The sequence below is a fragment of the Coregonus lavaretus genome (assembly GCF_964263955.1).
Source record: "Coregonus lavaretus genome assembly, chromosome: 12".
Taxonomy (NCBI): domain Eukaryota; kingdom Metazoa; phylum Chordata; class Actinopteri; order Salmoniformes; family Salmonidae; genus Coregonus; species Coregonus lavaretus.
The window spans coordinates 36060601-36084807 of NC_139999.1; the positions used below are offsets into that span (position 1 = coordinate 36060601).

Sequence of the window (24207 nt, forward strand, 5' to 3'; positions counted from 1 at the left end):
ACAGGTAGAGCCTAATGTGTCAACAAGTATAAGTTGTGAAAAAGTATTCATAAGAAATAAAAGATGGTTAGAATTTTATGTTTATGTATTCAGCCTTGCAGAAGTCTCGACTAAGAACAATTAGGTTACTTTCTACAAGCATAATTGAATCGCACTTTATTTATTGTTGCACTGTGTAGTAATAATAAGCAATAGTGTAACAATAAGCATAGTGCAATGCAATTATAAATACACGCACATGTTATGTTCGTGAACAAAACCATTTGTTTAGTTTCTCCCTCAAATTGTCCAATGAGGTACAAGCTGGGTGGGTGGAGCTATTTCAGCAAGTCTGAGCTCCTATAACTTCTGTGCTTCAAGACTGAGCATATCGGACTTCTTAGCTTTGGCTACAGACAGAGATAAAGTTATTTGGACATTACAGGTTGTCTGCAACATTGCACCCCTGACCATTTCAGATGCAAATAGTTTGGATCGCCTTTAATGAAAACGGAATAATGCCAGACTTCAGAAATGTAAGTGCATCGAAAACCTACATAATTGATTATCGAATTGATTATAGCCTATATGCTGCTCAGAACAAACCAAACCATATTATAGCCTGCATTCTGCTGCTCATAACAAACCAAAATAAAGCCACAGTCCTGCTGTTTAATGGTCATACATAGATTCTTGCTCATTTTTGCCTTATTGGCTTAGTATACAGTTAAGTGTCTTATCCTATCATAACCCAAGATCTAGTGCTGTATTTGGTCATATTGTTTATGTTTTTGTTGTCAAGACTGTGTAACAATGTAGGCTATAGTTAAAAAAATATGTCAACCTTACATCTATAGCTCTGTCTATGAAATGAAGTTCAGTTACATTTCCCCAGCCCTATCCTTCAGTTTATTTTAATAATTGTTGTATTGAATTTGTTCCTCCCATGTTTTGTTACATTAAATTCATTGACAAATCAAAAAGCATGTAATTACAGGTCTATAAACTATAGTGTAGGAATGAGTAGAACAGTAGGCTGGATTAGTATTACCAGTTTTATACTATAAGGTTAATAGTGCACATGCAGTAGTTGCAGTAGGTTATCAGCCGATTGTGAGCCCTATGCCTAGGTCTTAGTCCCAAAGATGTTAATTGCGTAGAGATGCCCCTCTATATTTTAGAATGCTGCATGTTGCTGGTAGTGAACAGTAAAATAGCTACCTGTAGCCAGGCACACACCTCATCTGCTGCCTGTTAATGAAGCCACTGTGTTAACCCTGTCTTCCCCCTTCTAGATTATCTTGCTCTCTCTGCTGGCCATCGCATATGTACAGCTATGCATTGGACAGCACTGTCCATCCTGTCCTCTAGGTACATTTAATCTAACTTTTCATAGTTAAACAAATTGAGTTATTGTGCTAATTAAATGATTAAATTGCATATTTCTTTGCAAAAAATAATCAGTGCTAAGTGCTAAGCTTTATTTTCCTACAAATTATGGTTTTATGTTTCAATCATCATCTCAATCTATTTTGTTCTTCACAGTCCCTCTCCGTGTTTATGGTTATTCATGATATGTCCTCTCATTTAGGACGATTTGCCGTCAGAAACTGCAGCCAGCTGGATGTGGTGTGGAAAGGACGTAGCTGTAGTCCTTGCAGTGACTGTTTAGGTAAAAAAAAAAAAAAATCTGTGAAATATTGTAATAAGATTATTATTTTGCCAAATTTATAAATTGATGGAGAAAATTCACTGGTATTCTTACTGGCATGCCCAACAGATGTGACTTGAAAAAAAATCTAAAATGTACTTATATATCTGACACAGTAATGAAGAGCTGGGTAATACAGATTACTTGACTATTCTTTATTCCATTCACTTTTTGGTCCTCTGTAGCTCAATTGGTAGAGCATAGCGCTTGTAACGCCAGGGTAGTGGGTTCGATCCCCGGGACCACCCATACGTAAAAATGTATGCACACATGACTGTAAGTCCCTTTGGATAAAAGCGTCTGCTAAATGGCATATTATTATTATTATTATTATTATTATTATTACTTTTTGTTTGCTACAACCCAGACTTAGGAGCTGATTCATGCTTGTAGCTCACTTTCTTATGTGCTTGCAGATTGGTCAATCTGTTAAGTGTATCTATATGTCGGTTTGACCCATGGCAGGTGAAGGCAAGATTATTTTTAGTTCCTGCTCAACCTTCTCAGACACAGTGTGTCGCTGCAAGGATGGATACGACATGGCCTCAACGGGTGATTGCCAGAAACATGTGCCAGTTGAATCATTGGGTAATTATGCATTGGGTAATTATGCTGTTGTAAATGTCTTTCCTGTCTACAGCCACAAGGACATGGACATGTAATTTACAGTTTAATATTGTACCAGACTGTGCAGTTCTATTGTTTGTTTTCACTTGCCTAAAATTGCCATGGTTACTGAGTAAACAAGACCGGTTGTCAACATGTGTAATCTGAGATTGTACAGTACATATTCCATTCTTGTCCCGAGTCCTGACTCCTTCTGTATTATGCAACATTTGGTTTGGGTTCCCACAAATTGCATTCATTGCCCACATGTACTACTGAGAGACTTCACGTGATATCTGAAAGCTGCCCCATTGTATGTTTATTGGTCATGTTTTCATCCACACTATGTCTTTTTTTTCTTCAGGTTCAACTCAGCCTTCATTGGAGTCTGTTGAGTGCATGAGATCTATAGTAATGTAAGACTGCATGCCTCTTATCAATTAGTTGCTAATTGTTTACATTAAATTGTGATTTGAAATGTGGCTGTATTGCATATATGTGGGGAGGTGTGCCCCTTTCTTTCCAATGAGGTCATTTCTGGAGAAAACTAATTGCAAGTAAAAATGTGGTCACACTTTAGAATAGGGAACACATTTTAAGGTACTACGCCCTTATGAGTCCCACACTGAGACAGCTTACTAAGAGTATGTTTCTTATGTAACTTGCTCTTTATTAACTATTAATACATTTTTATTATGGCTAACAATACGGTTATTAAGGATGGTCCAGTAATACATAACTTAGTTATAATGTTTGAATAACAAATCACTGGATTAAGTCCTAATATATGGCTAATAAGACATTATAAAGGCCTTATTAGCTACTTATATACACACTTATAAACTAAAAATTTGTGATTATATACAGTACCAGTCAAAGGTTTGGACACACCTACTCATTCCAGGGTTGTTCTTTATTTTTTTTTAAACTATTTTCTACATTGTAGAATAATAGTGAAGACATCAAAACTATGAAATAACACATATGGAATCCTGTAGTAACCAAAAAAGTGTTAAACAATTAAAAATATATTTTATATTTGAGATTCTTCAAAGGAGCATTTCAATTAACAGGTGTGCCTTGTTAAAAGTGAACTTATGGAATTTATTTCCTTCTTAATGCATTTGAGCCAATCAGTTGTGTTGTGACAAGTTAGGGGAGGTATACAGAAGATAGCCCTATTTGGTAAAAGACCAAGTCCATATTATGGCAAGAACAGCTCAAATAAGCAAAGAGAAATGACAGTCCATCATTACTTTAAGACATGAAGGTCAGTCAATATGGAACATTTCAAGAACTTTGAAAGTTTCTTCAAGTGCAGTCACAAAAACCATCAAGCGCTATGATGAAACTGGCTCTCATGAGGACCGCCACACTTCAGCATATGTGGGAACTCCTTCAAGACTGTTGGAAAAGCATTCCAGGTGAAGCTGGTTGAGAGAATGCCAAGAGTGTGCAATGCTGTCATTAAGGCAAAGGGTGGCTATTTGAAGAATCTCAAATATAAAATATATTTTGATTTGTTTAACACTTTCTTGGTTACTACATGATTCCATATGTGTTATTTCATAGTTTTGATGTCTTCACTATTATTCTACAATGTATAAAATAGTTTTAAAAAATAAAGAAAACCCCTGGAATGAGTAGGTGTGTCCAAACTTAAGACTGGTGCTGTGTATTTGCCTTAAAATAAAGCGATTCCAAAAATACTTAGCTAACTCGCTGTCTTTCTGTCTGCCTGTCTTTCTGTAGTGTCATCTTGCCCCTTGTGGTCCTTGTTTTCATTATCTCAATCCTGTCCATGGCCTTGATTTGCTTGCGCCAAAAGATTTACAAAAAAGGTAAAGAGCTCATTCAACCACATTTAAAGTATAATGTATTTAGTTGGACTATTTTATCTTATCAGGCAAGTACTGCAGCATTCATAGGTGTTCAGGTGAGGCACCCCCCTGTCCGGACCTCAACAGGCAACAATCTATACATTGAAGTTGAATCAGTGCACAGAATGCCACAATTGTGTTGTTTTAGTTGGCACATTATCTCACTCAAAATAAATTCCTTAAATGCAATACTGCATGTTTCCTCTCTCAGGAGCACATCAAAAGCTGCCACAGAGTGTGTGATGTCACATGAATGAGGCTGGAAGTTGGAGCCAGGATTCCGAGCAAACACCCTTGGGATAACAAAGATAATCCGAATGAGAAATACAGAGGATACTTTTGTAACCTGAGGTCTCTCTCTTCCAGCCTGTACTTTGGTGCTTCACACCTTTAGGTCTTTTTTTATTTTACAAAAGCAAAATGATAGAACTCCTCATAAAACACCCTCATACAAGAAGCACGGTAAACACACCACCAGCATATCACCTTTTATTTTAGATTTTATACCTGGCAGTGTAGAGATGTCCACATGATTTACTTCCTATTCTATTATCTTAAGACATCAAGGGCCAATTGCATGTTTTTTTGCATGTTTTTTTTTTACATTAGTTTTACATACATGTTTTTCTCCAATCTGTGTTTATCAAGCGTGTATGGGTGTGTGAAAGTATTTTAGTCCTGCTTCCTAAGACAAGCGGGAGTATGACCTTTTTTATGTAATTGATATAAACTGTTTTTTTTTGTTATGCCTTGCAATGGCATATGCCTTCCGAACAAGTGCTTGACCACTTTTAAGATATTTGGTATGGAAAAGGGGGTATTGATGCATTCCCCTTCCATTCTTCAGTTATTCTGTCTAGTACAATTAAGGAATGGTGTGGAAAATAGTGTTGAGTGCAATTCACAAGTAGCCTCTCAGAGAATCTGTAACTCAACTTTACTGTAGTGAGCTGAAGCACTCAGAAATGTGAATTAAGTTGTAAAGTATTAGAATGAAAATACTTAACAGTATTAAATGTTTTAAATTAAAACTAGGTAGGCGAGAGGTAGGTTACATATTTTTTTGAAAAAATATATTGCTACATATTCTTGTAGCTTAAGCATCAGATGTTTTACTGAATGTGGGTATTTATCTATGTCTATGACATATTGTATTGCAGCTGTTATATTGTTCAAAGTATAGGCCTATTTTAAAAGTAGTCATTGTTATACTACATTGGCCTAATAGGGATAGCCTACTCCCACAGTAGCTTAAGCATTAGTTTTTACTAAAACCGTGTATTTGTCTATATGACACTTTGTTTTTGCAAGGGTTAGAGTTGAAATTATAGGCCTATATGAATTGTAGTCATTGTTTCACTATAGCCTACTGACATAGCCTACTGCATCATCAAAGATGGGATACAGATTTGGTTTGTCTTTCAATTTTTTTATTTTTTTATTCTAATCTTATAATGTATTGTTCATTTTACTCTTTGGAAGCATGTTTGTTTAATTCTTTGTTTGTCTGAAAACTGCAGAAATAAATATATCTGTCAAGCTTTATAACTGCCAAGCCTTATTGTCTTTATTAAAGGGATAGTTCACCCAAATGACAAATGACATATTGGTTTCCTTACATGTAAGCAGTCTATGGGCAAGGTATGACAGCAATTCATGCTTTGGTTTAGTTCCCCTGGTACTGTTTCCAAATGCTAAAGTTTTAGCAAATGTGGCACAAATCCCATTCAAGTCATGGGAATGATATTATCATTTTTCACGCATCATGTTCAAATCATCTATAAGTGACCTTGTTGAGCTTTACAATACATTTGAGATACTTTTGGATGTTTTGGACATGACACGCAAAAAATGCTAATATCAGTCCCATGACTTGAATGGGATTTGTGCCACAAATGCTAAAACGTTAGCATGTGGAAACAGTGCCAGGGAAACTGAACCAAAGCATGAATTGCTGCCATACCTTGTCCATAGACTGCTTAAAGGGTAAGGAAATCAATGTGTCATTTTGTCATTTGGGGTGAACTATCCCTTTGGGTTCTAACCACTAGGTGGTACTAAGAACCTTTCCATTATCCTTTTCACCTGATAGCTTGTGATTGAGGGGGTTCGATTAATCTCGCCCGGGCGCCTGTGTAGGTGTGTTTTGCACTGGCTGAAAGTTGATTGCATTCGATTTGGAAGCAGGCTGCCTCCGAGGCGTGAGCCAGATTACCCTCTCAGTCCGACGGTGAAATCGCCTCAAAACAAAAGTGACGTAATTAAGCATGTGTAGTAATTAGTAGGATTCTGTGTTTTCCCATGAAAAAGTGATTGCTTTTGCTAAAAAATGCTTTATCTGCCTTCCCAACGAAAACTAGTTTGAAAATTCAAACATTTAGTTTATGGAAAAGAGATGTATGTTTCTGGACGATGCACCATTCTGGCTTGTTGACAACATAACAGAGTGGCTCAGATTTCCATCTATATATTTTTTTACATCAAGAGAGTTTTCATCTATATTTTTCATAGCTGTCTATTTACCACCACAAACCGATGCTGGCACTAAGACCACACTCAAAGAGCTGTATAGGGCTAGTGATTTTAATGCAGGGAAACTGAAATCCGTTTTACCTAATTTCTACCTGCATGTCACCTGTGTCCACACACAGAAACGCATACAACGATCTCCCTTGGCCTCCATTTGGCAAATCTGACCATAACTCTATCCTCCTGATTCCTGCTTACAAGCAAAAACTCAAACAGGAAGTGCCAGTGACGCGCCCAATATGGAAGTGGTCCGATGGAACACCTATGTGAGAATGCTGTTAATTGAGATACAGCTCAGCGTTCAACACCACAGTGCCCTCCAAGCTCATCACTAAGCTAAAGACCCTGGGACTGAACACCTCCCTCTGCAACTGGATCCTGGACTTCCTGGTGGGCTGCCCCCAGGTGGTGAAGGTAGGCAACAACACATCCACCACGCTGACCCTCAACACGGGGGCTCCTCAGGGGTGCGTGCTTAGTCCCCTCCTGTACTCCCTGTTCACCCACGACTGTGTGGCCGCTCACGACTCCAACACCATCATAAAGTTTGCTGATGACACGACAGTGGTAGGCCTGATCACCGACGACGATGAGACAGCCTATAGAGAGGAGGTCATAGACCTGGCAGTGTTGTGCCAGGACAACAACTTCTCCCTCAACGTCAGCAAGACAAAGGAGCTGATCGTGGACTACAGGAAACGGAGGTCTGAGCACGCCCCCATTCACATCGACAAGGCTGTAGTGGAGCGGGTGTCCACATCACTAAGGATCTATCATGGTCCACACACACCAACACAGTTGTGAAGCTGGAAAGATTCATCATGGGCCCTCAGATCCTCAAAATATTCTACAGCTGCACCATTGAGAACATCTTGACTGGCTGCATCACCGCTTGGTATGGCAACTGCTTGGCATCCGACCGCAAGGCACTATAGAGGGTAGTGTGGACAGCCCAGTATATCGCTGGGGCCGAGCTCCCCGCCATCCAGGACCTATACCAGGAGGTGTCAGAGGAAGGCCCTATAAATTGTCAAAGACTCCAGCCACCCAAGTCATAGACTTCTCTGCTAACGCACGGAAAGCGGTATCGATGCACCAAGTCTGCAACCAACAGGACCCTGAACAGCTTCTACTCCTAAGCCATAAGACTGCTAAATAGTTAAGTAGTTAACCAAATAGCTACCCGGACTATCTGCATTGACCCTTTTTCACTAACCTTTTTTGACTCATCACATATGCTGCTGCTACTGTTTATTATCTATCCTGTTGCCTAGTCACTTTATTGCTAGTTATATGTACATATCGACCTCAATTACCTCGTACCCCTGCACATCGACTTGGTACTGGTTCCCCGTGTACATAGCCAAGTTATCGTTACTCATTGTGCATTTATTATTACTTTTATATTATTTATGAATTTTCTTTCTCTCTGCATTGTTGGGAAGGGCCTGTCGCTGTTTGTCTACACCTGTTGTTTACGAAGCATGTGACAAATGAAATTTGATTTGATTTGAGATTACTGTTCGATTTGAGAAGGGCGTTCTTGCCTCCCGGCTTTCGCTCGATGACATGACGGCCATTGCCCGGTTCAACAAGGGCCAGCGTAAAATAACACCCTCATTGCAAGGCCTGTGGGATGCAGATGGAAAAATATTTTCTACATCTGTAGTGTAGACATATACTGAGTGTACAAAACTCTAATAGGAAGGGAAGGTCACGAAGGTGTCTTTAATGTTTTGTACACTCAGTGTTTGTCTGTGATGTTGAGCGAAAACATTTTTTGGAAGAAGAATAACATTATTTAATGGTTATTCCCTGCGAACTGCAACTTTAAGAGATGGAAAAGAACTCTTGACTTGGTGACAGATTTGTCCCGCCCCGTGGGATACACATACTTTGAGGAGCGCACGAAGACCAAAAACTAATTGCTGTGAGGGTGATTAACCAAAGCCATTTACATTAGCTATATAAAACGTATCTGGTTTAGCAGCAAGAGATTAAAACAAGTCAAGTTAAATATGTTCGTTTAACAATGTAATTAAAATCTCAGACACTAGCAGACGAATCGAATCAAAACAACGTCTCTCTTTCTATTGTGCACCTGTGGGACTGTCGGGGGAACTTCGGTAGGCAACATCAGAAACGTAAGGCCAAAGCAAAGTTACAGGAGTTCTGTTATAAACTTGTGTTGATATATCCAGTTATTATAATGCTATGTTAATTTCTAGCCTTAATGTGTGCGTTTTGGTATGCTAGTTTAGGCTGAGGTGTGCGTGTGCACATGGTGAATTTGCTGTAGCCAAGGCTAAGTCAAATACTTGCTGATTAATGTTGCCAATTTGACAACCCATTTCAGAGTACAGAGGACTGGAGGGAGACACAATGCATTAACTTTGATAATACAGTAGGCTTATAGGCTACTTGTTTATTGTGATAATAATCCTTCTACTAAGGAAGACTTCTTCCTGCTCATGACACTTTTTGTAAGTAAGCCTATATGACCAGATGTTACAAAATGATTCCAAAGTTTGTAAAGTTTTCAAAACTCAAAAGGGGTGCATTGTCAAAATAAGTGTACTACCCACACCCCATCTGTTGTGTAGATCCAGCTATCACAAACCCAAATGAAGGGGAAAGATAGACACCATCTAATTTAATCATTTTAGATGGCGCTTAGGCTTTCTTTCCTATGGGGTTGAGGAATATAGTTAGATCTGCACAACAGATGGCATGCGAGACATGGACTCCTCTTGACATTAGACCACTTTTGAGTTTTGAAAACATATGAACAAATGTGGATTTTGGAGTGAACTATTACTTTAAAACTCAGCTGATACCTTCACAGCCATTTTGGTGACTCAGGCTTCTCGAAGTAGGTTACCCGTTGTTGGCCTGATAGCCAGGCTATATTCTATTCAAACCCCTGCTGAGTATTACGAGCAGGGTATTCAGTGGCTGTCCCTGGATAAATGAGTAGTCTACTTTGGTATTCACCTCAGTGCCAGCAGTCAGCACACAATGCCGACTGTCCATCTTTGTACCTTAACCGCACCGTGTGGCCATTTCAACAGGCCATTTGAATGCAGCTCTATGCTTATTTAACGGCGCTATTTATGCAGTTCTCTGTCTTCTTGGAAGTGGCACAGCTGAGACTTAGAAAACTCTGCCAACCATGTCGCCTTTTCATTCTCCTCTCTCTGCGAATAGAAAAGGGTAGCCTACAGAGGAGGCAGGTGGTGATGTCCCAGTGAAGATGACTCCGTGTAATGCATTGATGATGCTACCCATCATATCAGATAATTTGGGTCAAGTCAGCCATTTTCACAATGTTGACAGATCACCATTGACCAACTAGGGGACTATTTTTTTTAAATAGAAAATATGCTACACAGATCTCACTGGTTCAGATGCTGGGTGCAAAGAAAACGTATGACAGAAATGAGTAATGTTCTCAATTCTGACATGCTCCTAATGTTGATTTATTAATGAGACACAGACAGAAATTGACAACGTTTTGATTCAGTTGTCAATTTCTGTGCCACACCAATGAATTGCTACAGTAATTGATATAGGTAAACTGCTCTAGTGAAACGTGTACTATTTTAGGGTTTTTGAAGTCTTGGTGCAGACAAAGCTGTGTGTGCGTGACTGCCTGTGCGTGCACGCCTCCAGGTGTGAGGCAAGGATCGGTACTGGTTAGACAGGGCCCGTTAGGCTGCAATGTGTGGAGTGTATTGAGAGCCAGGGTTTTCTCACCCTGCCGCAGCACCACGCAGGCCCCTGGGGACATCTGTGTCACCAGGTCCCCTTTCAAACAGGGCAGAGAAACCTGAGCTTCTCGCTCTGTTAGTTTCTTGTCTCCTCTCCCCTCTGTCCCTCCTCTTCTCCTCTCTCTTCCAGCTATCCTTCTGTCCTTTGTCATGAAGGGGATCAAGTTGTGCCATAGAATCACACAATTTAGATACGTTTTGAGTTTTTCACCAGGTTGTTAAACAGTTAACTGTAGAGCAGGGAGTTGTAAAGGCTATTTCCTAGAAATTCTGCTGTAGACACACACACACACACACACGTTTACATTTACGTCATTTAGCAGACGCTCTTATCCAGAGCGACTTACAGTTAGTGAGTGCATACATTATTATTATTATTTTAATTTATTTTTTCATACTGGCCCCCAGTGGGAATCGAACCCACAACCCTGGCGTTGCAAACGCCATGCTCTACCAACTGAGCTACATCCCTGCCGGCCATTCCCTCCCCTACCCTGGACGACGCTGGGCCAATTGTGCACCGCCCCATGGGTCTCCTGGTCGCGGCCGGCTATGACAGAGCCTGGATTCGAACCAGGATCTCTAGTGGCACAGCTAGCACTACGATGGTGTGTACCTGGCAGGTGGAATGCAATCCCTAAGGTCATTGGTGCAGGAAATCATATGTCTACTCTCATGACACCTTTCTCCTCACTCCGCCCCTTACACTCTTACACACTAGAGTCATGCACATACGCACAGTGTAAGATTTCGCAAGGTTTCACCAGTGGAGTGTGACACACCGGAATTGCCTAAAGTAAAAGCTGGACCGAAACTGGAGTGCTATAAAATAATATAGATAAGACAATAACTTTAAATCGAGAAGAAACCAGAAAAATAATATATTCAAAAAGGTACGTTTAATGTCCGCAGGTGTGTCACAGTTAACTTGAACTCTTTGGGGAGAAATTAAGTTAGCACTCCCCTTGTGCCATTGTTTTTGTAACTGTGTGTGTGTCGGTGTGTATAGCATTTCAAAAATCATTATCTCTGTTCTCACTGAGAGTATTGACCATAACTCCCAGTGTTACTGTAGTAAGGCTAGTCCAACAGTATCCATGTCATGGATGTGACTTTTCCCTACCTATTGTCTGAACACACTGGGTTAAACCAAGGACGGTGGTTTGTGACACCTGATCAGTCCCTTGAGCTGAGGGGTGCCAAGTCCGCTATGAAGGAGAGACCTGTGTTTCAGTTTCTGACTCAATCTGCTAGTCTAGCTTGAATGATTTTGTGTTTAATGATTCTTTGTTCAGAGCCAGGCAGAATGTCTATTGATTTTTATTTTATTTTTTCAAAGTCTGTTTTAGTGGCAGACATTAACTAGCTTTTACACCGCATGGTACTCGTTTAGCCTTGCTTCAGTTTAATTACATAGTGTCATTATCTGCAAATCCGTTTGCACTAGAGTAACAAGCAAAACAAGTTTATTGTCACAAGTGTTACCAGTCTCATATGGTTGGTAATGGTATGACGTAAAGAGCACAGTTTAGATTAGGCTACAGTGCCGATAGAAAGTCAACACCCCCTGAACTTTTTTCCCATTTTGCTGCCTTCAAATTACATCTAAAAAGGGATTCAATTAGATTTTTGACAAGTAAACCCATAACATGATGCTGTCAACACAATACTTGAAAATAGAGAGGGTTTTACTCTGTGTTGTGTTGGATTTGACCCAACCCTGTAGTTTTTAATTTAGTCCAAAATGTGTATTTATTTGCCGTGTTGTCTTGCAGTATTACTTAACAGCCTTGTTGCAAACAGAATGTATGATTTGGAGTGGAATTATTTACACTGGGTTCTTTGTTTTCACTTTGTCATACAGGCCAGTACTATGGGAGTGAATGTAATGTTGTTGATCCCTTTTGTATTTTCAAGTATTGTGGTGGCAGCATCATGTTATGGGTATGCTTGTCACCGGCAGGGACTGAGGAGTTTAAGATCAAAATAAATATGAAAGGAGCAAAGCCCAGGTAAAAAGTTAGAGGAAAACCCACCCCAGTCTTCTGAAAACCTAACCCTGGGATAGGGTTTTATTTTTATGTGGGACAATTACACACATTGTTTTGCAAAAGACACACCAGAAGGGCTTTCCAAGAGCTGTTGAGTGTTCCTGAGTGGCCTAGTCTCAGTCCTGACTTAAATCTGTTTAAAGAAATCAGAAAAAAGGTTTAAATCTCGCTGTCCATCAATGATTCCCAACCACATGTACTGAGCCTGAGCAATTTGAACAAAAACGATGGATATATGTTGCCCTAGGAGTTGTGTAAAGTTGGTGAAAATGATTCATAGCTGTAATGGCTGCCAAAGGCTCTTCAACCTTTATTAACTCAGGGGTGGAGACTTATCGAATTATGATTATATAAATATTTTTAAAAATCTTAATTTGGTAAATGTTCTATAACTTTCTTTCACTTTGAAAATGTGGAGTAGGTTGTGTAGATCTGTAGGAAAAAAATCTAATTTAATCCCTTTTTAGATTAAAAAGGGATTATATCCTCCTACCCTAGATCTGTCATTTGGTGCGGTCAATGTGATCCTGACATTGTGTTATTTCAATATGTCTGTTATTGACGTCCCTGGCATTTACTTAGCTGCAAAGGTATTTTCAGTTGTGTATTTATTTATCTGCATGTCTTTTTTGGGGGGAGGTGGGGGATAGCAAATTATAAATCCCTTCCTACATTGAGCTGTTCAGGACTGATTGTACCTCCATGTCACTCAAGGCACTGATGATGATAACATGTCTATATTGCGCAATACAGACTGATCCTTTGTTGTTTTCCATATCTGTGTTTGTTGTGGATACGCCGTTGCAATGAGATGAAAGTGAAGGTTCAAAGGCCATTCCGCTTTGTGCTTTAGTGAACTTGACACAGAGGCCTCGTTGACTGAAACACGATAATGATTGCCTCAGGAAAGGCACGTCCACAGGATCTGTCAATGTCACTTATGGGTTCAAAAGTTCTTCCGAACATCCTGTCCCCCATACCATGTCCAGTTTACAGTCACAATCAAGTATGTTGAAGTAAAGATTTCATATCAATAAAGTTGCTCACCATACAGGTAGGGCTGGGAATTGCCAGGGAACTCACAATATGATATTATCACGATACTTATGTATTGCGATTCCATGTTCCAAACATATTGCTCACCATATGTCTGCTGCAGAGGGACAAGAGAGCCATGAGAAAACAAGATTTGATCAGTCATGGAAATAAGCGCTGAAAACAAATTGGCTCCCTATTAAAAAAGAAGATGCTATGAAGGAAAAATACTGGAGATTTGGTGCAGGCACAGCGAACTAGCACCAAAAATAAAATTGCGATATTGTCAATACAATACATAATCAAAAAGAATATCCCCCATCACAACATACAAGTGCTATTCAGATATGGTGAGAGGGTAGATTAGACTGCTGTTTGGGCCAGATCAACTAAACTTGTTCTGTTGCAGTTTGCTTCCATGAAGTCGAATGCCAAATGAAAAGGAAGCCTTGTCTCTGTTTGGTTAGGCTACCTGTTCCTCTACATATCACAACCACTTACTACTGCTGCTGCTACAGCTATGCTGCTACCTCTACTGCTGCTGCTACAGCTATGCTGCTACCTCTACGGCTGCTGCTACAGCTATGCTGCTACCTCTACTGCTGCTGCTACAGCTATGCTGCTACCTCTACTGCCGCTGCTAAAGTTAGCTTAGAAGAAGATTATTACTTTATTGTCCAATGTGCACAAATGTCCAATGGCAATTTGTCTTCTGTTTTATCCCAAACCCTCAAAAGGACATACAAACATGCACTGGTTGGGGCAGAGGGCAGCCACAGTGCAGCGCCCCTGGAGAAGTTATAGGGGTTAAGCAACTTGCTCAAAGGTGCAACTGCAGGAGATGGCTTAGCTGTAGAGCCACTCTTAGAGTACAATGGACGTTGAATAGAAAAGCACCCCATATAAAGAAAGTGTTTTATATTCAACTTCCATTCTCCTCTAAGAGTGGCTGATTTATTTCCTGCTCATCCAGTTTGTTCTTCAATCCCTGCATCTTGGTTTCTACTGTGAGGTAGTTTTTCCTCTGCTTAGCTTGGAGAGGCAGCTTGGAGGAAAGGCTGAGGACGATTTCTGAGGAATTACACTGGAATGTCCCCTGCCTGTCTTTGTCTTCCTGAGCTGGCCTGCTGTGCTGATGCACATGAATATGATGCGTTGCCTCTGATACACACATAGACACACACACACAGACACGCATTACACTTGATCCCTTTTTGTCTGAACACATACCTCAGGGTTGCACAGGCTTTCAACCAATATACACTTCGTAAGCTAAGGTTTAAGCTTTGCCCTATTTTCTCAAGGTTTTCTCATGAAATATGACAGAGATGTGGTCCTCTGTAGCTCAGCTGGTAGAGCACGGCGCTTGTAACGCCAAGGTAGTGGGTTCGATCCCCGGGACCACCCATACACAAAAAATGTATGCACGCATGACTGTAAGTCGCTTTGGATAAAAGCGTCTGCTAAATGGCATATTATTATTAAATGCAAGGCCAAGTTTGAAACCATCCCTGTGGCCATGCTAAATACTGTCTTTATAAGAAGTTAATGTGATGTCTCCTTTTCAGTGGATTAGATTATTATTTTCCTGGATCCCATGGTTTGTGAACAGGAAATGTTGGAGATTCTTTTGGAATTGGTCATTTGTTATGGTCGTCGTCATGGTCACTCTGTCTCATGGTGCTGGTTTGCTTGTGTAGCCTATGGGCAATTCCACAGTAATAGAATTACGCTGACACTCAGATTTATCACTTTAAAATGTATGCCAAACAAAATCATTGATTTCAAATTTTAACAAACCATACAATTATATTCACAATGGCTACTTTGAACAATTTAAACAGTAAAACAAAAAATTACTGGAAAAACTGTGCAGATGCTAAGTTTGGTAATAGAATTACGGTAAAATCTCCCTCAATTTCATTCTGTTACCGAACTTTGTATCTGCACAGTTCTTCCTGTAAATGTATTTTTGTAAAATTGTCAGTGGAAATTGTTAAAAGTAGTACGTGTGCATAGAGTTCTGATGTTTTTTGTTTGGTATACATTTTAAAGTGAAAAATCTGAGTCTCAATGTAATTCCATTATCATGGAATTGCCCCTATACTATGTTTATGCGTGTGCTTGGTCATGTCTGAGTCAACACAAAACCAGCTGCTCTGATAATGATATATTCAATTCACAGTCTCTTTGTCGGGTAATGATGTAGTACCTGCAAAGCACACCTTAATGAAAATGGCCAGATGAAAGGGCATGGTCCATACACCCTTCCGGCTGCCCAAGACAGCCTATTGATATTAATTTATCTGCAAATGACTACAAATACACATCATGCAGTGTACCAAAGGTGGGCCCATGTATAACCTGATAAATACTTTTGTTGATTCTCATAAGTCCCTCCCTTCAAGACAAATGACTATTTTACTGGCTTATCAGCTGTGTTATGAGAGAGTTTTTTTGTTAGTGTACGTGTCTGTCGGAAGGCACAGTAACTATAGTAACTAACTGCCTGTGTGCGTTTAGGCATGTGGGTGTACGTTATACTCTGGCCTTCTATAATTATTGCTTATGAAGTTCAGGCTGAGATGAGTGGCAATCGGAGTGCTGATCTCCTCCGAACAGAACAGGCCTCCTGACTGTCTCAGACAGATGATGATGATGATAATATGCTCTGATTCACACAATGACAGCATTGCTGGTGATGTCAGTTGTGTACCCGTCCCATAGTCAAGTGGCACAGGCGGAGTGTCTGAACCAGCTCGGTCATGATGGCAGAATTTGTGTCTGCTTGCTCCTGTAACCATGCAACGTTTGAGTGTGTGAGCTCATACCAGCAGGGGGAAGGGTATGTGCTGTAGGTGATATCTCGGGGATGGACTGACTCCTAGACAGAGAGCAGAGCAGGTGATTGACACACAGATAAATGACCTCACCATTGGGGGAGCTGAGTGACAGACAGGACCTCTTTGTACAGAGACTGTGATGGCATTGATCCCTCCTGTCTGTCAACACTCTGCTATTATTCTGGGTGATCTGGGTGAAATAGATTAAAGAGAACACTTTACTGGCATAAAACGTTAGTATATATAGGGCAATAAAAGCATACAAAACGCCTACATTGGTAATAAACTCGGCCCTGGGCTGTAGGCTACCGGGTTGGGCAATATTTTCATGAAAAACTCCTGTGCCGTTACACCCTAAACAAAAATACAAATGTGTTTGTTTCAATTTACATGAGTTGTCATTGTTATTAACATGTTTTTCATTACCCTTCAATTAAGGTTTCACCCTGTATTGTCTGTGATGGGGTTTCACTGATTCATGATGAATGAGCAGTTAGGTAGTGCACTGTGCACACCATGGACAAACAGCTGGATGATGTCACAGTAGAATATTTGCTCTGGCCAATGTTGTCATTCAACAGCGTCAGTGTTGGTTGTTGAACCCAGGCTCTCCAAGCTGTGTATATTATACACTGTATTAGGTTGTTTCTATAAGATGGGTGTTGGAGAATTTTGGAACTTATATTTAATGTAAAACGGGTAATGTAGTTTTGTAAAAAAATACAAAAATAAAAAGTTCATATTTTGATTCTATCATTAACTTGTGTGTTGCAGCATTTGGCCCTGAGCGTGCAGCTAGGAGGCAAAGATGGAAGGCGAAAGTTCGTTCAGCAGAAAGTCATGGGCGTCACAGTCTTTACGGGTCACCGCCAGGGAGCTCTCATTGGTCAGCACGCGAGGCAAGACCAACGCCATCGCAGAGCGCTTCTCCAAGTGAGTGACGCACACAGCTCTCTACTAGACACTTCTAGTATGACTGTACTACCATAGACACTTCTCTTCCAAATTCATCTTACCAAACACGCATCTATCTGTAGGGAATCCTCCATATCTCTCAGCTCTACGTACCTACTGTATCAATCACACTTATCTCTTTTGGTGCTCAGCTCCAGAATGTACAGTCAGTCAACCCAAACACTTCAGGCTTAAAGGCTTTATACAAGTGCTCCCATCCCAAATGCACATACTTAAGGGAGGGAGAGAGGTTGAGAGGGACGTAACAAAGATGTTAGCTGTGTATTAATCTTGTTCTGCAGGTCATTGGGTTTCCCTCGTGTCTGCCAACAGAGTTTGCAGCAGAAATGGAAAGAGATCATTCTGACTGTTAATAGTTACCACTCTTTAAGAGGCTCTGTGGGCGGAAAATTCCGGTTCAAAAGTCACCTCTTCATCACATTGTCGTAACTGTAATCGTAGGCAATATCAACCACTTACACTTGACTATCAACCGTGACCTATTTCCTCATATACCTTGCATGTACAGGTCAATTTCTTCTGTTGCTATGTAAAGTAGCTGTTACCTTACCACAATCTTGATATCCAGTTCCAGTCATCATTTATCATATTGGCAAAATACAGAAAATACAATTGTATGGGTTGAGAAGAGGAGAGAAACTTCATGAAGGGTCATAGGGTGATAAGCATAGCTAGGTCCGGAAACAACCCCTAGTGGCGCATTTCCATACAGGATTTACCCCAGTGTTTTACCCCAGTGTTTTACCCAAAATGCTCAGACTTTTCTGTTTCCTTCTACATGAACCATGGCTCCGGCGGACCTGCCATGCCACTCATACATTTCAGCTGACATTTTAATAGCTATGGCTAACTGTGAACTTAAACACCTCTCACAAAGCAACTATTTTGATTATGCAGAGGTTGTTGATTCTGCTCTTCACAAGTCCTCAGTGTTGACCCTAGCTATGGAATCACAATTTCCCTAGCATAACATAAGGGTGTATAAACTAGTGTATGTTACAGTCTACTTTACTGCGTGCACCTCTCTTCTTGATCAGCAGAGGTCAGTGTTGCTCCTCTCTGTCCCATAGGTACCAGAGAGCTGCTGAGGAGTCCAATGCCGAGAAGAAGAAAGCAGTGAGTATCTCTGTTCAGCTCCCCAACAGGAGACCCACTCATGGAATTACAGGATGTGACATCATCACCTCAGACACACAGTCACTAGCTCAATGATATGCCTTCTTGGTCAAGACCCTGACTCTTTGACTCTGTCACCAGTGAACTATATACTGAAGTGTGTATGCCTAAGTGGTTTTGTGCTCTCTTCTCTGCTCAGGCTACTTATGTTTGACAGTTAGTAAATGGGATAAAGCACTTTGTCATTCACATTGTAAAATGTCAGCCTTTCTTTTAGACAGCCTTTCGAAAACTTCCACCTCCCACACACTCACTATAATCCTCATCTCGTCTGAGGAACACACCCAACGATTCCATGCCTAGTTCTGCCTGGCCACTTATTGTGATGGCAGGCGGTCAGCCCCATAATCCTGACTCAGCCGACTAATCCCAAAGTAATTCCCTCTGGGATAGTTGTCTTTGTCTGTTGGGGTAGTTGTCTTTGTCTGTTGGGGTAGTTGTCTTTGTCTGTTTGGAAGTGCTGGAGAAGTGGACAAGGGAATAGGGAATAAGTGATCGGCCTATGTCATGCAGGAGTACAAGGTAACTACCTATAATTTCCAATGGCTCATCAATGGGGAATGTATTCTGATCATTGGGTACCTAGCTGCCAGTGAATCTGGACCTAGATTGTAGCACAGGAGTTGCCCTGCGTGACGTGACATTGTGGAATTCTGGAGAGGCTCAAGTAGTTGTAGACGAACATTGTTTACACACAAGGTCCTTTCTTAAGGTCATTCAGAGCGAGGACAAGACACACACACACACTGGTCTTATTGTGTGTGGTGCATGCTGTTCCTCCAGTCTTCCTGTTTGTGCTGAATTAAACAGGCAGGCAGCACTGGGTCATAGAAGGAGGAAGCGAGGTCTCAGCTTTCTGAGATGCAGTCCTCTGTGTTGCGGTATGTGCATCGGGGTCAGGAGTTTTAACTAGAGTTTTTTTCAGATATAGCTCGGTCCCTGAGTTTTTCCTGGTCAGGTTAACCAGCAGCAGGGTCATAATGAAGGATTACATGGGAGTAACTCAGTGATTACATGGTGGTCCACAAATAAGGTGTAAGGAGTCTCCTGCAGTCTTCTTTCTGTGTGTGTTTTTTTTTAGGGGGTAGATCAGCTTTACTATTGCAGATAGATTGTAACTTCCATCAATGTAATTGTCTGCATCACTTCCAATCCCCCATATGTTATTTTTTCTCGCAAATAAATAAATATATATATATATATATATATACATATCCTTTTAAAAAATATATTTCCCTTTATTACTTTCCAACCCCACCACCCCTTCCCTTATTGGAGTAAACTAGTGAACAACAATACTTAGGCCTCTACTTCCAGCTTATACATACTATATACATTTTATGGACACAGTACATTTTAAAATAATTCTATTTTGTTTGTTTTTACTCCTGATCTTACTCTACCCTCAACCTCTCCATGTCCATCCGGTTTGCTTCTATATGCCATATCTTTCTAACTGTGCTCTTTCACAAAAGCTCTCAACCTATAACCTATATACTTATTATGGACACAGTATGCTTTACATTAGTTATCTTGTTGTTATTAGTTGTTAGTTGTTATTAGTCCCATCCTTCAACTCCATTCAACACCACCCATCTATCTCTTAACACCATCCATATTGGATTTCTATTTGCCATATATTTTTCAACTGTACTGTGATGTTTTACAAAAGTTCTGAACCCTTCTATTCTCATTGTTTCTACAGATTGTAAATTGAAAATAAACATTTTTGCTAAAAGTATTATTATACAGTGCCTTGCAAAATTATTCATCCCCCTTGGCGTTTTTCCTATTTTGTTGCATTACAACCTGTAATTTAAATTGATTTTTATTTGGATATCATGTAATGGACATACACAAAATAGTCCAAATTGATGAAGTGGAATGAAAAAAATAACTTGTTTCAAAGAATTCTAAAAAATAAATAATGGAAAAGTGGTGCGTGCATATGTTTTCACCCCCTTTGCTATGAAGCCCCTAAATAAGATCTGGTGCAACCAATTACCTTCAGATGTCACATAATTAGTGAGATTGCACACAGGTGGACTTTATTTAAGTGTCACATGATCTGTCACATGATCTCAGTGTATATATACACCTGTTCTGAAAGGCCCCAGAGTCTGCAACACCACTAAGCAAGGGGCACCACCAAGCAAGCGGCACCATGAAGACCAAGGAGCTCTCCAAACAGGTCAGGGACAAAGTTATGGAGAAGCACAGATCAGATCAAACTTTGAACATCCCACAGAGCACCATTAAATCCATTATTTAAAAAATTGAAAGAATATGGCACCACAACAAACCTGCCAAGAGAGGGCCGCCCACCAAAACTCACAGACCAGGCAAGGAGGGCATTAATCAGAGAGGCAACAAAGACACCAAAGATAACCCTGAAGGAGCTGCAAAGCTCCACAGCAGAGATTGGAGTATCTGTCCATAGGACCACTTTAAGCTATACACTCCACAGAGCTGGGCTTTACGGAAGAGTGGCCAGAAAAAAGCCATTGCTTAAAGAAAAAAAAAAGAAAACACGTTTGGTGTTCGCCAAAATGCATGTGGGAGACTCCCCAAACATATGGAAGAAGGTACTCTGGTCAGATGAGACTAAAATTGAGCTTTTTGGCCATCAAGGAAAACACTATGTCTGGCGCAAACCCAACACCTCTCATCACCCTGAGAACACCATCCCCACAGTGAAGCATGGTGGTGGCAGCATCATGCTGTGGGGATGTTTTTCATCGGCAGGGACTGGGAAACTGGTCAGAATTGAAGGAATGATGGATGGTGCTAAATACAGGGAAATTCTTGAGGGAAACCTGTTCAGTCTTCCAGTGATTTGAGACTGGGACGGAGGTTCACCTTCCAGCAGGACAATGACCCTAAGCATACTGCTAAAGCAACACTCGAGTGGTTTAAGGGGAAACGTTTAAATGTCTTGGAATGGCCTAGTCAAAGCCCAGACCTCAATCCAATTGAGAATCTGTGGTATGACTTAAAGATTGCTGTACACCAGCGGAACCCATCCAACTTGAAGGAGCTGGAGCAGTTTTGCCTTGAAGAATGTGCAAAAATCCCAGTGGCTAGATGTGCCAAGCTTATAGAGACATACATACCCCAAGAGCCTTGCAGCTGTAATTGCTGCAAAAGGTGGCACTACAAAGTATTGACTTTGGGGGGGGGGGGGGGGGGGGGAATAGTTATGCACGCTGAAGTTTTCTGTTTTATTGTCTTATTTGTTGTTTGTTTGAAAAAAATAATATTTGCATCTTCAAAGTGGTGGGCATGTTGTGTAAATCAAATGATACAAACCCCCCAAAAAAATCCATTTTAATTCCAGGTTGTAAGGCAACAAAATAGGAAAAATGCCAAGGGGGGTGAATATTTTCGCAAGCTGCTGTATTATTGATCGATTTGACTATGACTGTTCAGATCACCCAGTAGTGCTATCTGCAGGGTTAGCTCCAGGTAAATATTGCAATCCTTTAGCCATTCCTGGACCTGTGTCCAAAAACGGCTACAAATGGACAGTACCAAAACAAATGATCTAATGATTCTGTGTCTTTGCAGCTAAATCTGCAGAGCTGGGAAGATTGTATCCCCCAAATAAATAACATTATATTAGTAGCAAGAATTTTGTATAATAATTTAAATTGAAAAATTATACGTTTTGAATCCGGTGTCGTTTTGCGTATCAGTTCATAAACACTATGCCATGGAATCGGTACGTCAAAAATCTCTTTCCAACTATTTTGCAATCTATATGGGACGGCTGTCAATCCTTTGGTTCTTAAATGAAACTGGTATACTTTTTTATTTATCACAATTTTCTTTAACCAATTATGTTCTTTAATGCAGGGCCGACAGACAAGTTCCTTACTTTTTCCCCCTTCTACTTTCCTCTTACATTTTTGCGGTAATGCTGCAATTATTTGGTTGTAATTTTGGGTAGAGCAGACATTTCCATATGTTTTTGTTAGCTGCATGTGCAACATAACTCCACCAGTCCTACCTAGGTATAATCTTCGTAAATTATATCATTTAAAAAAAATTGTCCAACAATAATGGTTTTTTATCAATTAGTATATTTGAGTTTAACCATAATATTTGTTGCATAATTTGTTCTGTCATTTCTGGAGGATTAAATTGAAATTGCAACCAACTTTCTATGGCTTGTTTTAGAAATAGTGATATTTGGGAGATGATTTCCTTTTCAAATAACTGAAAGTGAGAGGTTGTAATCTGAATAAAGGGAAAAAGGCCATTCTTGAACAATGGGTGAGACAATCTTAGTAATTTGCTAGAGAACCAGTTCGGATTTAAGTATAACTTTTGTATGACTGAAGCTTTTAGTGATAGGTCTAATGCTTTAATATTTAATCATTTCTGTCCTCCGAATTCATATTCATTATATAAATAGGCCCATTTGATTTTGTCTGGCTTGCCGTTCCAAATAAAATTGAATATTTTTTTCTCATATAATTTAAAAACTGTTCGCTAGGCGTAGGCAAGACCATAAGCAAATAGGTAAACTGGGATAATACCTTTTCCATGGTAGCAAGATCTTATCTATTTTTGCTAACTTTCTATTAAAATGTATTGGAGTGAGATCATTTATTTCATTTGGGATATGTATTCAGAGTATATCCACATCACCATCAGACCATTTTATTGGTAAACTACATGGTAATGCAGAAGTTATATTTTTTAGTGATCCAATACGTAATATAGTACATTTATCAAAATTCGGTTGTAATCCAGAGAGGTTAGAAAATGTATCTAGATCCTCTATGAGGCTGTGGAGGGATTCAAGTTGTGGATTAAAAAGAAACATGAATCATCAGCGTACAATGACACCTTTGTTTTTAAGCCCTGGATTTCTAATCCCTTGATATTATTGTTGGATTTTAATAGCTAACATTTCGATGGCCATAATAAATAGATATGCCGATAGTGGACAACCTTGTTTCACTCCTCTTGACAGTTTAACATTTTCAGAGAAATAGCCATTATTTACTATTTTACACCTAGGGTTACTATACATGATGTTAACCCATTTTATAAGAGATTCTCCAAAATTGAAATGCTCCAGGCATTTATATATAAACCCCAGTCGTACTTTATCAAATTACTTTTCAGTCTGCTATAAATAGCAGGCCTGGTTTCCCAGATTTTTCATAGTGTTCTATTGTTTCCAGTACTTGCCTTATATTATCGTCCATGTAAAAAACCTGTCTGATCAGAATGAATAATGTCCGACCTTTTTAATTCTATGCGCTGCAGTCTTCTTAATATTATATTGATTGTGTGGAATCTACTCTGAACAAAAATATAAACGCAACATGTAAAGTGTTGGTCCCATGTTTCATGAGCTGAAATAAAAGATCCCAGAAATGTTCCATATGCACAAAAAGCTTATTTTTCTCAAATGTTGTGCACAAATTTGTTTACATCCCTGTTAGTGAGCATTTCTTCTTTGCCAAGATAATCCATCCACCTGACAGGTGTGGCATATCAAGAAGCTGATTAAACAGTATGATCATTACACAGGTGCACCTTGTACTGGGGACAATAAAAGGCCACTCTAAAATGTGCAGTTTTGTCACACAACACAATGCCACAGATGTCTCAAGTTTTGAGGGAGCGTGCAATTGG

General features: G+C 40.0%; 2 protein-coding genes across 8 annotated transcripts in view; both read left to right on the plus strand.

Annotated features, from left to right (window-relative positions):
* Positions 1-309: 309 nt before the first annotated feature.
* LOC311139068 (uncharacterized protein) lies at positions 310-5727 on the plus strand. Of its 3 annotated transcripts, none has more exons than XM_084173928.1 (7): positions 310-515; positions 1275-1350; positions 1571-1651; positions 2156-2278; positions 2661-2712; positions 4049-4137; positions 4388-5727. In XM_084173928.1, exons 1-7 carry the CDS (start codon positions 459-461, stop codon positions 4417-4419), a joined length of 510 nt encoding a protein of 169 aa, XP_084030054.1. In that variant the 5' UTR covers positions 310-458; the 3' UTR covers positions 4420-5727. The 3 variants fall into 3 exon arrangements, with proteins under 3 accessions (XP_084030054.1, XP_084030055.1, XP_084030053.1); XM_084173929.1 differs by having other exon boundaries at positions 373-515; positions 1587-1651; positions 2156-2293; XM_084173927.1 differs by having other exon boundaries at positions 378-515; positions 2156-2293.
* Positions 5728-8587: 2860 nt separating this feature from the next.
* The window catches only part of LOC311138984 (LIM domain and actin-binding protein 1-like), a 30080-nt gene continuing 14460 nt past the window's right edge, over positions 8588-24207 (plus strand). For 2 of the 5 annotated variants that reach the window (XM_084173799.1, XM_084173803.1), the window contains exons 1-3: positions 11213-11368; positions 17179-17337; positions 18450-18495. In XM_084173799.1, coding sequence (XP_084029925.1) covers positions 17213-17337; positions 18450-18495 — 171 coding nt within the window. In that variant the 5' untranslated portion in view covers positions 11213-11368; positions 17179-17212. Of the gene's footprint in view, positions 8850-11212; positions 11369-17178; positions 17338-18449; positions 18496-24207 lie in introns of those variants that run through there. The other 3 variants (XM_084173798.1, XM_084173800.1, XM_084173802.1) reach the window with 3 other exon arrangements.

Excerpts from the sequence above, each read along its gene's own strand:
- LOC311139068 (XM_084173927.1), top strand. The coding sequence starts at position 459 with ATGCAAATAGTTTGGATCGCCTTTAATGAAAACGGAATAATGCCAGAC. Across the intron at positions 516-1,274 it reads TAATGCCAGACTTCAGAAAT|ATTATCTTGCTCTCTCTGCT; the intron begins GTAAGTGCATCG and ends TCCCCCTTCTAG. Across the intron at positions 4,138-4,387 it reads CCAAAAGATTTACAAAAAAG|GAGCACATCAAAAGCTGCCA; the intron begins GTAAAGAGCTCA and ends TTCCTCTCTCAG.